The sequence below is a fragment of the Microcebus murinus genome, chromosome 5 (genome assembly GCF_040939455.1).
Source record: "Microcebus murinus isolate Inina chromosome 5, M.murinus_Inina_mat1.0, whole genome shotgun sequence".
NCBI lineage: Eukaryota > Metazoa > Chordata > Mammalia > Primates > Cheirogaleidae > Microcebus > Microcebus murinus.
Window position 1 is genome coordinate 47,806,353 of NC_134108.1, and position 14,651 is coordinate 47,821,003.

At 40.9% G+C, this 14,651-nt stretch overlaps 1 protein-coding gene across 1 annotated transcript; it reads right to left on the reverse strand.

Moving 5' to 3' along the window:
- Nucleotides 1-1,309: 1,309 nt before the first annotated feature.
- SLC60A2 (solute carrier family 60 member 2) lies at nucleotides 1,310-11,634 on the reverse strand. Its single transcript, XM_012753072.3, has 4 exons — nucleotides 11,155-11,634; nucleotides 8,964-9,132; nucleotides 7,627-7,743; nucleotides 1,310-6,279 (listed from the first exon to the last, which is right to left on the reverse strand). The coding sequence occupies exons 1-4, from the start codon at nucleotides 11,203-11,205 to the stop codon at nucleotides 5,039-5,041; spliced, it is 1,578 nt and encodes a 525-aa protein (XP_012608526.2). The 5' UTR covers nucleotides 11,206-11,634; the 3' UTR covers nucleotides 1,310-5,038.
- Nucleotides 11,635-14,651: the final 3,017 nt, after the last annotated feature.

Consider the following 14,651-nt stretch of genomic DNA (forward strand, 5'->3'; position numbering starts at 1 on the left):
CTAAAACAATAAATGTTCGTGTGGATGCAGAGAGATAGGAACACTCCTACATTGCTGGTGGGACTGCAAACTAGTTCAATCTCTGTGGAAAGCTATATGGAGATACCTTAAAGCGATACAAGTGGATCTACCATTTGATCCAGCAATCCCATTACTGGGCATCTACCCAAAAGAACAAAAGACACTCTATAAAAAAAAACACCCGCACTCGAATGTTTATAGCAGCACAATTCACAATTGCAAAGATGTGGAAACAACCCAAGTGCCCATCAATGCATGAGTGGATTAATAAAATGTGGTATATGTATACCATGGAGTACTATTCAGCTGTAAGAAACAATGGTGATATAGCACACCTTTTATTTTCCTGGATAGAGCTGGAAGCCATTCTACTAAGTATCCCAAGAATGGAAAAATAAGCACCACATGTATTCACCAGCAAATTGGTGATCAACACCTAAGTGGACATTTAGGAATAACATTTATTGGGCATCGGGCAGATGGGAGGGGGAGGAGATGGGTATATACATACATAATGAGTGTGATGTGCACTGTCTGGGGGATGGACACACTTGAAGCTCTGATTCCAGGGGGGAAGGGAGAAAGGCAACAGATATAACCTAAACATGTGTACCCCCATAACATGCTGAAATTTTTTAAAAAGTATATGCAAGGATGTGCACAGATTATGTGTAAATACTATGCCACTTTACATGAGACTTGAGCATCCTCAGAGTCTGATATCCACAGGGGGTCCTGGAACCAATCCCCTACCCAACAGACAACTATACTGCATTAAAGGGTAAACTCCAAAAGGGCAGGAACCCTCACCATTTTCACCAGTGTATGCGCAGCACCTCTCACAGAAAGTGCCAAACAGGAGGTAATCAAAAAACATGTCAAATAAATGATCAATAGTCAATGTGGTAAATGGAGAGGACTGAAAAGAACTGTCCTAGAGTCCTAGAGCATGTGTATGCAGGGTGTGTGTGTGCGCGCACCCACACAAAGAGAGGGTGCATGGGGACTGCAGACTCCTAGAGATATACAGGATCAGATTTAGTGAAAAGCTAAAACAAACAAAACTCCCAAAAGTAGGAAAGAATTCTATACTCCCCAAAAGTGGGCCCTGCTAATGCGAAGTGTGGTCTGTGGGCCAGTGGAACCACATCCTCTAAGAGCTTGTTAGAATTTGTATTTTAGTGGCAATTCTAATGCACATTAAAGTACAAGAAGCACCAGTCCAGGACTCTACCCTTTTAGGTTGTATAAGCACCCCCCGCTCAGAGAATTTTAAAGAAACACTATGTACAACTGCATATGAATCTTTAATAATCTCAACAAAATTTTCAATTAAAAAGGAACATTTTTAAACAAATGTTGACTCATACCTTAATCTTTTCCATATCCCTTCCCTACCACCTCTAACCCCAATCTACCCCCACAGTACAGAAAAACATCATACACATATAATATCTGTGGGTCACATACATACACACACTATCACTATAAGCAAAACATCTATCACTATAAGCAAAACAAGTGGCACTTACCAAACACAGACACAGAGCATAGCAAAAGAACATATCTACTTACATTAAGAATTTTAAGCTCTATTTTAATAATAATTTAAGTAGTAGGATTGCATCATTCATTGCTTGCTACACTAAACCAAAAAGATCCTGTTTTGGAATGTTAGGTGCTCTCAAAGTGTCCCTGAACTTTACTCAAACTAAAATTTACCTACTTCCCTCATACTAAACTGCATTTAAACAGGTTAAAAGTACAGTGATAAAGAACATAAAATAAAATGTCAAGGTAAAAAAGGCATAACTCTGAGTTAACTCATTCAGTGCCCCATCAACAAAAAAGGATTCACCCATATGTGATTTGTTGGCCTGGCCTACAGGGCACGTTCCAACCCCCCACCAGTACACTCAATGGGCTGTACCTATAATCACTGTCAGTGGTTGCTGAAGCTGTTTTTCCCCCAGCTGACAGTTTTTAGCTCTTTTGAGAATCCTGATTTTTGCAGATACCTGAGGGTGGTAGACACACCCAAGGTGACCCCCAATGAGTCAAATCCCTGTTCTAGCCTCTCCCCTTGAGTTTGGTGGAACCCACGACTTACTTCTAACCAACACAACATGGCAAATGTGAGATGTCATCCCCATAATTACCTTATGTTATATAAACTCCAGCTTAGCATACTAGGGTAAGAGATTCTCCTGTTGGCTTTGAAGAAGCTGCCATGCTGTGAGAGGACCTACGAAAGGGCCACATGGCAAGGAACAGCAGGAGGCCTCCAGGAGCCGAGAGTGGTAACCAGCTGATGGCAAGAAATGGGGACCCCAGGCTACAACAGCAAGGAACTGAATACGAGCATGGCCCTGGAAGAGGACCCCACGCTCCAGAAAAGAATGCACCCCTATCTGATTGTAGTGACTGCAGCCCTGTGAGACACTGGTAAGAGGACTCAGTTAAGTTATGCCCAGAAACCTATAGCTAACACCCAGAAACTGTGAGATAAATGCTGCCTGAAACAACTAAATTGTGGTAATGTGTTAGCAATAGAAAACTTGGATATTGGTTACTTACATATTAGCAGACACTACCTAAGAACTGATCATTAGGATAAATGCTAATTCTTAGAATTATACTCAGTCTTTTTCTTCCAATATGGAAATACATTATCAAACTTTAACAATGTCTATGATTTCATACATCCATTCACATTTTGGTTTATGGAGCCCTAGTAAATTTCCCACTGTGGATTTTGAAATTTTCTGCCATACTCTTATCATCATCCCTTTCTCCCCGAGCTGCATCTTCTACCCTCTCAAACTGCTACTGCCTAAATTCCAACAACCTAAGAAAAAGTAGTAAATGGAACAGAAGTAATTTCCAAGTTCTAGCTGAGGGAAAAGTCCAATACAAAAACAGCAAAAGGGGGCCAGGTGCAGTGGTTCACGTCTGTAATCCTAGGATTTTGGGAGGCCAAGGCGGGAGGCTTGCTTGAGACCAGGAGATCAAGACCAGCCTGGGCAACATAGTGAGACCTCGACTCCACAAACAAATTTTTAAAAATTAGTCAGAGTGGTAGCACATGGCTGTAGTCTTAGCTACTCAGGAGGATCACTTGAGCCCAGGAGTTCAAGGTTGGAGCGAGCTACGATCACACCATTGCACTCCAGCCCGGGTGACAGAGCAAGACCCTATCTCTAAAAAATAAAAATAATAAAAATAAAAAGAGCAAGAGGTTTTTTACCATTAATTTCTCCTCCAGCCCTCTCCAAGGCTATTAGGTTATTAACATGAACCAATATTGTGTCAGGCATATAAGGTGAATGGGCAGTGGTCAAGAAAGGTGCTGTATTACTCTTAAGACAAAACAAAGACAAATTTATAGAAGTTAGATAAGAGAATGCAGATGTACTCCACTCAGATAGAAATTAGATGTTATTTAGTACAAAACTTGGGAAGAAGCAAACAAAATCTATCATCAGTTGTAGTCATTTTTCAAAGGACAGCCCAAACCAGTCTTGCTGTATTCATGGAAAGTATCCTTTCTAATCCTGACTGCTAGGCCACCAAGTCATCTTCCAATCTTTACTTTGGTTCCCCAGGAATTTCAAACTCAGGAAGGAGGAGCCCCCTATGGGTGACACAAGTATTCCAATCACTGGAAAAGACTGCGCCTCACCATAAATGAAACTTGCAGTCTGGTTCACAGCACTTACGATAGGAATTCCACCCAAACCTGGTGAGGAGCATATCTTGGAACATTAAGGTTCAAACCCAGTCTCTGTTAAAAAGACCTCAAAAGACCCTATCTACATACCTACCACTAACGTAGAAACTTGGAAACAGCTTTTAAAAATCATAATATAGTGTCTCCAAATCCCATTTGAACATAGAGAGAAAATTAGCATATAAAAATAACTTTTCTTCTTAAAATGTCTGTAAAGATAGTATAATCTCCATAATTGAATGAATTACTGTATTTCACTGAATCTAAGACACTGACTGTAAAACACATTATTTTATACATGCATATGGAAAAAACTGTCAATTAAACTTTGTCACAATGTTAAATGATCACTGATCGTAAGACATGTCCTGATTTCAGAGATGTTGAAAGTGTGGATAAAAACAGTGTAACTCAGAATTGATGAAATGCAGTACAAAAAAATGTATTCTTCAGAATAAAGTATTAAACGTTATGTATATGAAATTGACATGTATTCACAATCAGTAGCACATTCTTAAAGCTATCTATCATTTCTGTTTCACTTCTCATTTGAAATGAAGAACGGGCTGGCATTTGTATTAGTTCCTAGCAGACATCTTACACAAACTTTAAAACTTATGGATTCCCAATCTGGAAATCGCCTCATTTTCATTTCTAGAATCAGGAGGCGAGATAAATAAGGCCTATGTTAAATGACTGAGTGCAGAGCCAGAAGGCAAAGTCAAGGCTTAAAGCCATGTCTCTTGGCTATTCTGTGTTCTCTTCATAGAAATCAGAAATCAAATGGGTCATGAGCATTCTTTGGTCCAACCACCACAGATAAGGTAAAGCAATAAATAAAAATAAATATCTGTCCATTTCCAAAGATGTTCTTTTATGAAACTACTCTTAACTTTCCTGGCAGAATACTGACACCTAGAAATTTGTTCAGCAAATCAATTCAACTCCTACATGGTTTTGTTCTATCAGAATGATACCCAACTTCTCAAAAACAAATGCTTTCTTCATACGCTCTGAGGGGTGAAGATCATAAATTATTACCTAATCAGCCACATACCAAACACTGGCCTCATAACAAGAGCCACCTGTATGAGACCATTTGATTATTTGTGGAAGACTCTGCGAATTACAGAACATTTCAAAACTTTTTAGCATTTGTTATAAGCAGACACAGAAATTTCGATCCCCAAAGCATGTTGAAAGTCTGCTGATGCTCTGCTCTGGCCTCTTTAGAAGTGGTGATTATTCAAGGATGTCAGCAAGTAATCCATCTTCTCTAATCATTCATTAGTCCTTTTTATGCTGGTTTCTGGCAAGGTGCTTCACAGGGGAATCGCCAGTATCAACAAGAGACGACTCAAACACCAATGTATTTGAGAGGGAATGGTTGGAAATTTCAGCTGCGGGCTCCATCAAAATATTTCTGGATGTCTCTATTACAGAATGCCTCATTGTATCATTCATTTCAATCACTTCAAAATCCATTTCATTCCATTTTTCTGCATCCTCCTCTTCATTTTCTTCCTCATAGTCATTTAGCGCAGAGCTAGACAGCAAAGCTTTCTGGTCCTCACTCTTTCTGTTTTCTTTTCGCTGGTGATCAAGAGGTGACGTGGCTAATTTATACAGCACAGGAAATAAAATACCAGTGGCTATTGATGCCCCCAAAGAGGTATATAGAACTACTGGCAAATCAGGATACTGTCCTTGAAGAATTCCAATTACTGCAGGAATAGCCATTTCTCCCAGGGCAGCACCAACTACAAAAAATGCTGCGGCTTTGCCATGGATGGTTGTATACTGCTCGATCCAAGAAACACCACTGGGAAATGTGGTTGCCATTGAGGCCCCATACACTGCCGTTGCTATCCAGAGACAAACTGGGCTCTTGTCAAAAAGCACCAGAAATAAAGATGAAGTCAGGCTGCCAATGTTGCTCAACACAATCAGGGTTCCAGGATGTAAACATGTAGCAAAAAAGATTGCCAGGCCCCTGCAGGCAGCAAAGGTGCCCCAGAAGATGGAGTTCAACCCAGCCGCTTCACTTTCTCTCATGCCAGCATGGGTGGTTGCAAATGAGAAAACGTAAGAGCCATATGTTACCTCGGCCCCAACATAAAAGAAGAAGAACGTGAAAAGGAGACAAAGGAGCGCTTTGTGATACTTAGCTCTTCGAAATGTCTGAACAGATGCTTTTGCTTTTTCCCGCTTCGAGTATTTCTTTAAAAACAGAGCAAAAAAAAGGATAGAAACCACTAAAATATAAGTACCGATAACAGCATAAGCCCACAGCAAGCTCATATCAACAGGTACTCCAAACAGAGACTCTGAGTCAGCTTCGGATGATCGGTTGAGTGTAGGATGGTGAAAGTCGGACTCTGTGTGGTTTTCAGCAGGCACTGCCGTACCCAAGGCCAATTTGGCGAGCAGTGGAGCCAAAAAGGCACCCAAGGCAAAACAGAAGTGTAAGGCCTGCATATGTGGGGCTCCTTTGTCCCCCCAGAGAGCCAAGATAAGGACATTACCACCTACCAATGAAAGATGGGGAAAATGATTTAAGTTAAACATAGTAACTTAGTTTAAAAAAAAGCAACAGTTTATTGCTATCAGAAAGGGGATGAGTCTATTTTACATAGCACAAGTATTAATATTCTAAGTTATCAAACACTGCAAGTAAGTTACTTTTATGAATAGGGAACTCTAACCCACTACCATTAGAGAACTCTTAAGCACTGTAATATCACATACTCACAAATGGAATTCTACAAGCTAGTAGGCCACTACCTCCTAGAGCCAGGCGCATTAGCGAGGGGCTTTTTGTAATGCAGTTCTAGCACAAGACTGGGGAAGAAATATTTATATATTTATTTGTTTTTAAATATATATTTAAAAGACAAAATTTTACCATTAGATAGTGGTCAAATTATAAAGCTTTCTGTACTTGCACTTGGTAGTCACTTGAGGAAAAGCATCTATTTATGTATAGAGCAGATGCAAAACAAATGTTCAGGAACCTGAACACTCCAGGATTCTGGTGTGCTCATTACGAGAAACAGGAGGCCTTTTAGCATCTGCATTTATATTGTTTAAACACCTACGAGGTAAATGGGAAGACGCAGCACATCTTAAACTATCTTTTCTTTCAACAGATATTTCCACATAAACATATAATTCCACCCTGTAATTTCACAACCAAACTAAGCCTGAAGTATAATATTTCCCCAACATATCAAATAACAGTAGAGCAGGGAGAGGGGTGGGCAGAAAGAGGATTTTAGGAGTAAACATATGTCATGTATGTTATCAAGGAGGTTTCAAAAGACATGATGATACATGGAAAGGACCTACTGCAGGAGGACAGAAACTTTTGAGAGAAAAGAGCAGAAAAGAAAGAGAAAGAAAATAGGACACTGCTCCAGTTTCTCTTAGCTTGAAAGTCAGGGTACATTTCAAATTGGATGGCTGCTTCTACACTTTCTCAAATAATGGTTCCAGACTTGGTTTAACCTATTAAACCATCAGTTCCTCCCATATTATAATGATAAATGTTTTATCCCAAAATGAAAGCCACTCACCTGCACTATAATTACCCACATGGGCTCTTCCCTGTTTGGCTACTATGAATCAATAATCCCTCATGCAACAAGATTCTTTAAGTTCATGTCATAGCTGACTGCTCAAAAATAATCCCCCCTAATTGGCAAGAAAGAGTAGTTGCTAGAAAAGTGATTCATTCTGAATGAGTGACCCCATGACCAACTCCATAGGTCTCCATCATTTTAGGGGAATTGCAAGGGAGAGTTTAATATTATCTGCTTTACTTATTCTAGTAGAAAGTTCCTACTTCCAGAGATGACACCAAAGAGCTCACTAACCTGTATCCAGAAGGCCAATTGAAGCACCAAAGACAGACATGATGACAATCAGTAATACCGCTGTCTTGCAGAAAGGAACAAGATAAAGACCAACTGTGGTCACCAACATTGCCAATCCTGAGAACAAAGGTTAAAAGTCAGCTATAAAAATCAATATTCATGTAGAGTCATGGATCATGTCAACATCATAAAAACTTCCAAAAATGCAAACTAAGGTCAAATTAAAATTGGGTAACAATGAGTAGATGACAGTTTCAGCTTCTACAAGTGGTTATTTCATTTAAATCTTACAATCTTTATAGACTATAACATAAATTATTATAATATGAATACTTTTCCAGCACTGCTAATCATCAAACTATAAATTATACCACAGGGCAGAGTTTTATAGCAAAAGAGACATGCCAAAAATTACTTATTTGTGTGACATTCAAGAATCTAAAGGGATTTTTAGACATGGGGTAAATAATTAAAAAGGCAAAAATAAAATGCAATTACTGTAGTTTATAGTAAAAATTTACTAAATAAATTAATTTGGGGAGTAGGAAGGAAAATATATTCTTTCAAGCCAGTCTGGAAATAAGAGGGAATTACTTATTCATTGACAATAGCAAATTATTCTTGCTTTCAAAGGAATTTTATCACATTAATCTAAATTTTCTTTAAACGTTTCAATTTATTCAAAAAAGAATATATTAAAAGCTTTGCCATCTATTTCCAGGGTGAGATAGAGCAGTCTCCAGTTGTCATTGACATGGGATGACGGCAGGACACAAACACAGCCTTTATCAGTTCATCCACCATCCCCTCCTCCCTTTTCATTCCCCATCTAGAGTCTAGCCTGGGCAGGTAGGTTCAAGGAGCTCATTCTGATCTGTGGTTGTCCCAGGAGATCTGCCCTAAATTCTGATAAGGAGAGCTTTTTGGACAATCAGTATGTGTGATCCACGAGTGATGCTTAAATTATAGTAAAGGTAGGGAAGGCCAAGGATTGTGAAGACACACCAGGGCTGAGCTAAGTTTCCAGAGCAGCCCAGCACAGACTCCTTCTAACTGCCAAAGTGAAAGCAATCACCAGGGAAACCCAGCTTCCATGGAAGATACCTGAACACTACCCATTTCAGTGTCAATCATCTGGCAGGCCAGTATTTTTTTCTTTCTTTCTTTTATTTATTTATTTATTTATTTATATTTCAACATCTTATGGGGATTAATGTTCACGTTACATATATTGCTCATGCCCCCTCACCCCCCTCCTACCCACCCATATTTTTTCTTAAAGACAAATTGTAAATTCATTAACAGGCATAAAGAGGCTAAATCTAGCATTTACTTACCCAAAAGTAAAAAATGGTTCATTAAGTCAAAGAGAACTCCACCAATCACAGAGCCACTCAAATATCCAAAGGCACGGCCCACAAAAATTAAAGACAGACTACTGATATTTCGGTTCACATTTGTTGCCAAATCTTGAAACGTGGGCCCCAGTATAGCAACGCTCATTCCCTAAAATTTAAAAAAGACAAAAGTTTTTACTTACAATCATTAAAATAATGTCTATGTGGTAGCTTTCTCCACTAATAAAAACAGGGTAGGGCACAAGGGGGTGGGATTACAAGGTAATGTAGTAGAGGATAACTTTAAGTCTCCATAGTCGGGAAAAATTCACAATGACAATACTAATATTGTACTAATAGAGGTACAGAGTCCTACTATTTTTCTAGTTTTGACAACTCTCAATTTTTTTTTTTGAGACAGAGTCTCACTCTGTCACCTGGGCTAGAGTGCCATGGCATCAGCCTAGCTCACAGCAACCTCAAACTCCTGGGCTCAAGCAATCCTCCTGCCTCAGCCTCCCGAGTAGCTGGGACTACAGACATGTGCCACCATGCCTGGCTAATTTTTTCTATATATTTTTAGTTGGCCAGTTTATTTCTTTTTTTTTTTTTTTAGTAGAGACGGTGTCTCACTCTTGCTCAGGCTGGTTTCTAACTCCTGACCTTGAGCAATCCGCCCACCTCGGCCTCCCAGAGTGCTAGATTACAGGCGTGAACCACTGTTCCCGGCCTTGACAACTTTCAATTTTTAAAAAATTCTTTAATTCTTCTGGCTTTTTATTGCAATCCTGTTTCCCCTTTGAACAATACCTTTAAAAGACTACTCTGCATTATGTTAATAAAATGTAACATTAAAACTATTCTTGAAATTTTTTTGTATATTTTGAAATAACTACATGCACAAATAAAAATTTAATTGTTAAAAATTTTAATTATCAAAACATCAAAATATTAATCCCATTTTTTGATGTTGCTAAACAGCAATATTTGTGGATGCATATGGGGTCTTCCTTTGAACTACATGTATAAAACTGCAGGAGATAAACAATTTAAACGTCTCTAAATCTACAAGTTTCTTCAAAGAAAATCTCAAGCCAACCGAAGTACAGTCAGTAAGGCTTTCTTAGAAAATATTACATGCACATGTATCCAATAACTTTAACAATAAAATTGTACTCAAAGACAATGTGGTGTTAGCAAAAACTAAGGATTACAGTTGTCTTTCAAAGGAAATTCATTGGGCACTTAAAAAATGTTTCTAATCATTCTTCATTTCAAGAATAATTGATTCTAATTGCACCGCTCAGCTTTAAACACACGGGTGTGCCCCCTGCCCAAGCAGGAGCAGTTCAAGACTAAGGAACAGCACCGGCACATGCGAAGCAAGTGCCTAATCAAGTTAGTTCATGCCTTCCAAAGACTTACAGCAAGAGCCGGCCCGCAGTGAGGATTCACCAAGCTTCTGTAATAATTTCCTTCTACATCCCCAATCCCCAATCAAAATAAGAAACAACTGTAGCTCAGAGCTCCTGAGACGCTAACTAGAAGTCACTCTATTTAAAAGGACTCACCCTCCCCACTCCCCAGGATCTCAATTATCGAGTGATAAAAGGAAGGATTCCACAAATAGTGAATTGAGGGGCGGCCCAAGGGGGTGGCAAAAGGAGCTTGTAGCCCTGCAGTTTGCTCAAAAAAAAAAAAAATTTAAGGATCTGAAGGTTTGCTTTAAATAACATCATGGGCAGAATAAGGGACATACTTCTGGCTCTACCACTTAACCAGTTGTGTAATCCGGAAAAGTCACTTTCCTCTCTGGGCCTATTTCCTTATCTGCAAAATTAAACAGAATCCCCAAAAATGCAGCTTTTCTGTGTAACAACTTGGGGGTTGAGTAAGTGGGTGCGGAGAACAGTGACTAAAAACCTGGGCAATCCCTCTTGCATCGCCCATCCCTCAGAGGAGACGCAGGAACGTTTGCTGGAGCCGAAAAAAGTATTAGGAAAATCAATTTTGCACTTGCCAATAACCCTCCAAAACTAGAATTGTGCCCATTTTCCAGAACACGAAACTGAGGCCTGGGCAGATTAAGTAACGCGCCCAAGGTCACAGAGCTTGCAAGTCTCAAGGCCACATTCTCCGCAGGACGCCTGCTCCTGCCCCGACCTGGGAGGGTTGCAACCCGGACTCTCACCAGTCCCAGGAAGGAGGCAAACAGGATCACGGTGGTGAACCAGCGCATCATGCTCTCCGCCCGGCCGCTCTGCCGGGAGATCACCACTGCCTCCGGCTCATTCTCTGCCGGGGCCTCGGCCTGGAGGAGCCGCTGCCCCGCAGCCGGGGCCCTGGCCCCACGGAGGTCCAGTTCCAACTCCAGCTTGGCGGCTCCGGAGAAGCGGTCTTGCTGCCGCCCGGCTTCCTAGCAGTACCACAGGAGCGCAGAGCGGAGCCCTGGCCCCGCCCCCCCCCAGGGCGACTGCACTTCCCGGAGCCACCTCCCCGGGTACAGCCCGGAGTCAAGGCCAGGAGGTTGAATTTCAGCATGCGCTTGCTGCACCGCGCACCGTGCAGCGGACGCGCGCCCTCCAGTTCGCACTGCGCCTGCGCCGGTCACATGGCGGAAATGTGGCCGCTCGCCAACCCGGACTGTTCTTCAAACCGGAAGTTGACGTGGTTGCCTAGGAGACCGGACGTCGCTCTCCAGCCTCAGCATCACACTCAGCTGAGCCCACAGAGGCTAGTGGACGGGCGCCGCTTGGCGGAGCAAACTGAAGCTTCAGCTTGGGAGCTGATGAATCCTGAGATAAAATGCGGCCAGTTAAGAGGAAATACAAGGTAGTGCCTCAGGCCCGCTCCGGCGGCGTCTCTGGGAAGCCGAGGAAGCCCGAAGGTCCTTATACAACTTTCTAAAATCCCTGCTCTTGCTCCTTTGAGATCCGTCGAGGCGTCATTCGTCTTTCACTCCAAGTATTTGTTGAACCTCATGTGTTAAGCTTTCACGTGTATTATCCCAATCTTCACAACACCCCAAATTCCCTGCTATTCTACCATTTTACAGATGGAAGGATTAAGTCATGAACAGATAATAACTTGCCCAGCCCAATCATCAAATCAGTGGCCCTACATAAACAGTTTAACAGTAGCTCAAGAAAGAAATCTGGATCCAAAGTTGCGGTTTCAAACACACTCCCGTCCCAATTCCTGAAAATAATTTCATTGTGGTAAAAAAGTGGAGCAGGGCGTCGATTTGTGGAAACCTCTTTCCTTTTGCCCTTTACCAAAGCAGACCACAGCCTCCAGATGTTATGTAAATATTTTTATCATCTATCTGAAATGTTCTTTTCCACCTGATTACTCTCTGGCTCGTCCACTTAGGCTCCCAGACTACAAACCTTAGTCTCATCATTACTTGCAACACATCTCTCCAGCCCCATCCATTTGGTCAGTAAGTGCTTACCAGTTCACCTCAGAAATGTGTCTTAAATCTAACTCTCCATTCCTGCTACCTTAGTTCTTGTTCTCCTCGTTTCTTGCTTAGACTATTAGAAAAGCTCTCTAATCGGCCAAGTGTAGTGACTCCTGTAATCTTAGCACACTGGGAGGCTAAGGTGGGAGCATCGATCCCTTGAGGCCAGGAGTTGGAGACCACCCTGACCAAGAGTGAGAACCCATCTCTATAAAAAATAGAAAACAGTCCCAGCTACTTGGGAGGCTGAGGCAGGATGATCACTTGAGCCCAGGAGTTTGAGGTTGCTGTGAGCTAGGCTGATGCCATAGCACTCTAGCCAGGGCAACAAAGCCAGACTGTGTCTCAAAACACACACACACACACACACACACACACACACACACACCATAACTGCTTCTAATCAGAGTGTATATTCAGGGCATTTGAATCTATGTTCCCAGGTGGCTGTCCTCAAACTTTGGGCTCTAATAGTAAACTCCATACTTAATCATATTTTCTGAATCTCACTATTTAAGGTTGACATTTTTTTAGATTTTGGGGTCCAGGAAGGTCTCTTTGAAAAAAGTTTGGTGTATACAAGTCAGAATCTGCTTAAAAAAGAAAAAAAAAAAAAAAAAAAAAAAAGTTTGGTGTGGTTGAAACAAAAGGTATATAAAAAAGAATAGAAGATGATATGGGAGAGGTAGGTTAGATCCAGACTGTAAACAGCTCTGTTTGTTATTCAAAGGAGTTGGACTTGAGCAACCCACTTCTATTGACATACTGAGATTTAATAATTTGAGCTGGATATGGTGGCCTACACTTGCAGTCCCAGATACTTGGGAGGCTGAGGTCAGGGGACTCTTGAGCGCAGGAGTTCGAGGCTGCAGGGTGATATGATCACATAGCCTGTGACTAGCCAGTGCACTACAGCCTGGGCTGTAGTGAGAGGCCATCTCTATTAAAAAATAATAAATAAATAAATATTTTGTCAGAATACCAAGCTTCACAATAATTCACCTTTGTCGCCTAAACCTGAACTCATCTTTTCCTCAATAAACCTGCCCCTATTTTGTAATATTCCATGCTGATACCACCATCCGCCTAGTTATCTCTGTAAATAATCTGATGAGATTAGCATCCTTATTAAAAAATTAAAAAATTTTAAAAAGAATATGAGATACTACCTTCATACTTTCTTCTTTTTCTTGCCTCAATTTATCACCAGTCCTACCCAATTTTATTCCTACAGATATTTCTTAACTCAGGCCTCCTCTCTGTCAAAAAACAAAATTACAACAAATTTAGTTTAACTATCTAATTGCCTTTTATTAGTGATTCTAGAATCAAGTAACGTCTCATTCTATAAAATAGAATGGGTGTTCTGATGAGCTGAGTAGATGAGGTTGGCTTTATAGGAAGAAAAGGGCTGAAGAAAGCAGAAACAGAGAACAAAAGATTGGACATTTCAGGTAAAATGGGCCCCTTCTGATTGGTTGCTGAGAATCTCCTGTTTTTTAGAAAACCAGCTCATTCCAAAGTTCAGTTTAATTACTTATCATTTAGCATGAGTGACTCCATTCAAGTTTGGTCTGGTCTCTTGGGCCTAGTGCAAGAGCTCAGTCCAAAACAATGCCCTCCTAGGCAGAAATAAAAAGCAAAACAATGCCCCCCCATAAATTTCATTTAACATCTCTATCCATGTTACATAGCCTACTTTTAAACCTTTGTCATCCCTCCACATAATTGTTGCCCCAACTTCCTAATTGGTTTTCTTCCCCCTAGTCTTCTGTTCCCCAAATCCATCTTTTGCCCTAAGTTTCTGACTAAAATGCAAATCTGCTACTTAAAACCGTTCATCTCCTCCTTAGGAATAAAAAACAAACTTCATTTGTCCCTGGCCACCTCTCTAACTTCATCTCTTACTGTCCCCATCTCATCATTTATTATACATTACAACATCAAAATTGTTCTTAGTTCTTTACACACCATGTGTTATTTCTCTTCCCTTTGACCACACTGTCCCCCCAGTCTATAATGCCCCCTTTCTCTTTCACCTGCTATAGCAGAGACTAGTTGCTATTCACCAAAGTGCATTTGCCCTTTCTTCCTAAGGAACCAAGTTGTAACCCAGTGTATGGCTGTCCAGCTCCACTACATTTCCCAGCTTAATTTGCAACTAGAGATGCCGGTAGAAGGTGAGCAGAAAGGCCAGGGGCCTTAAGACACTGGATGTTCTTCTG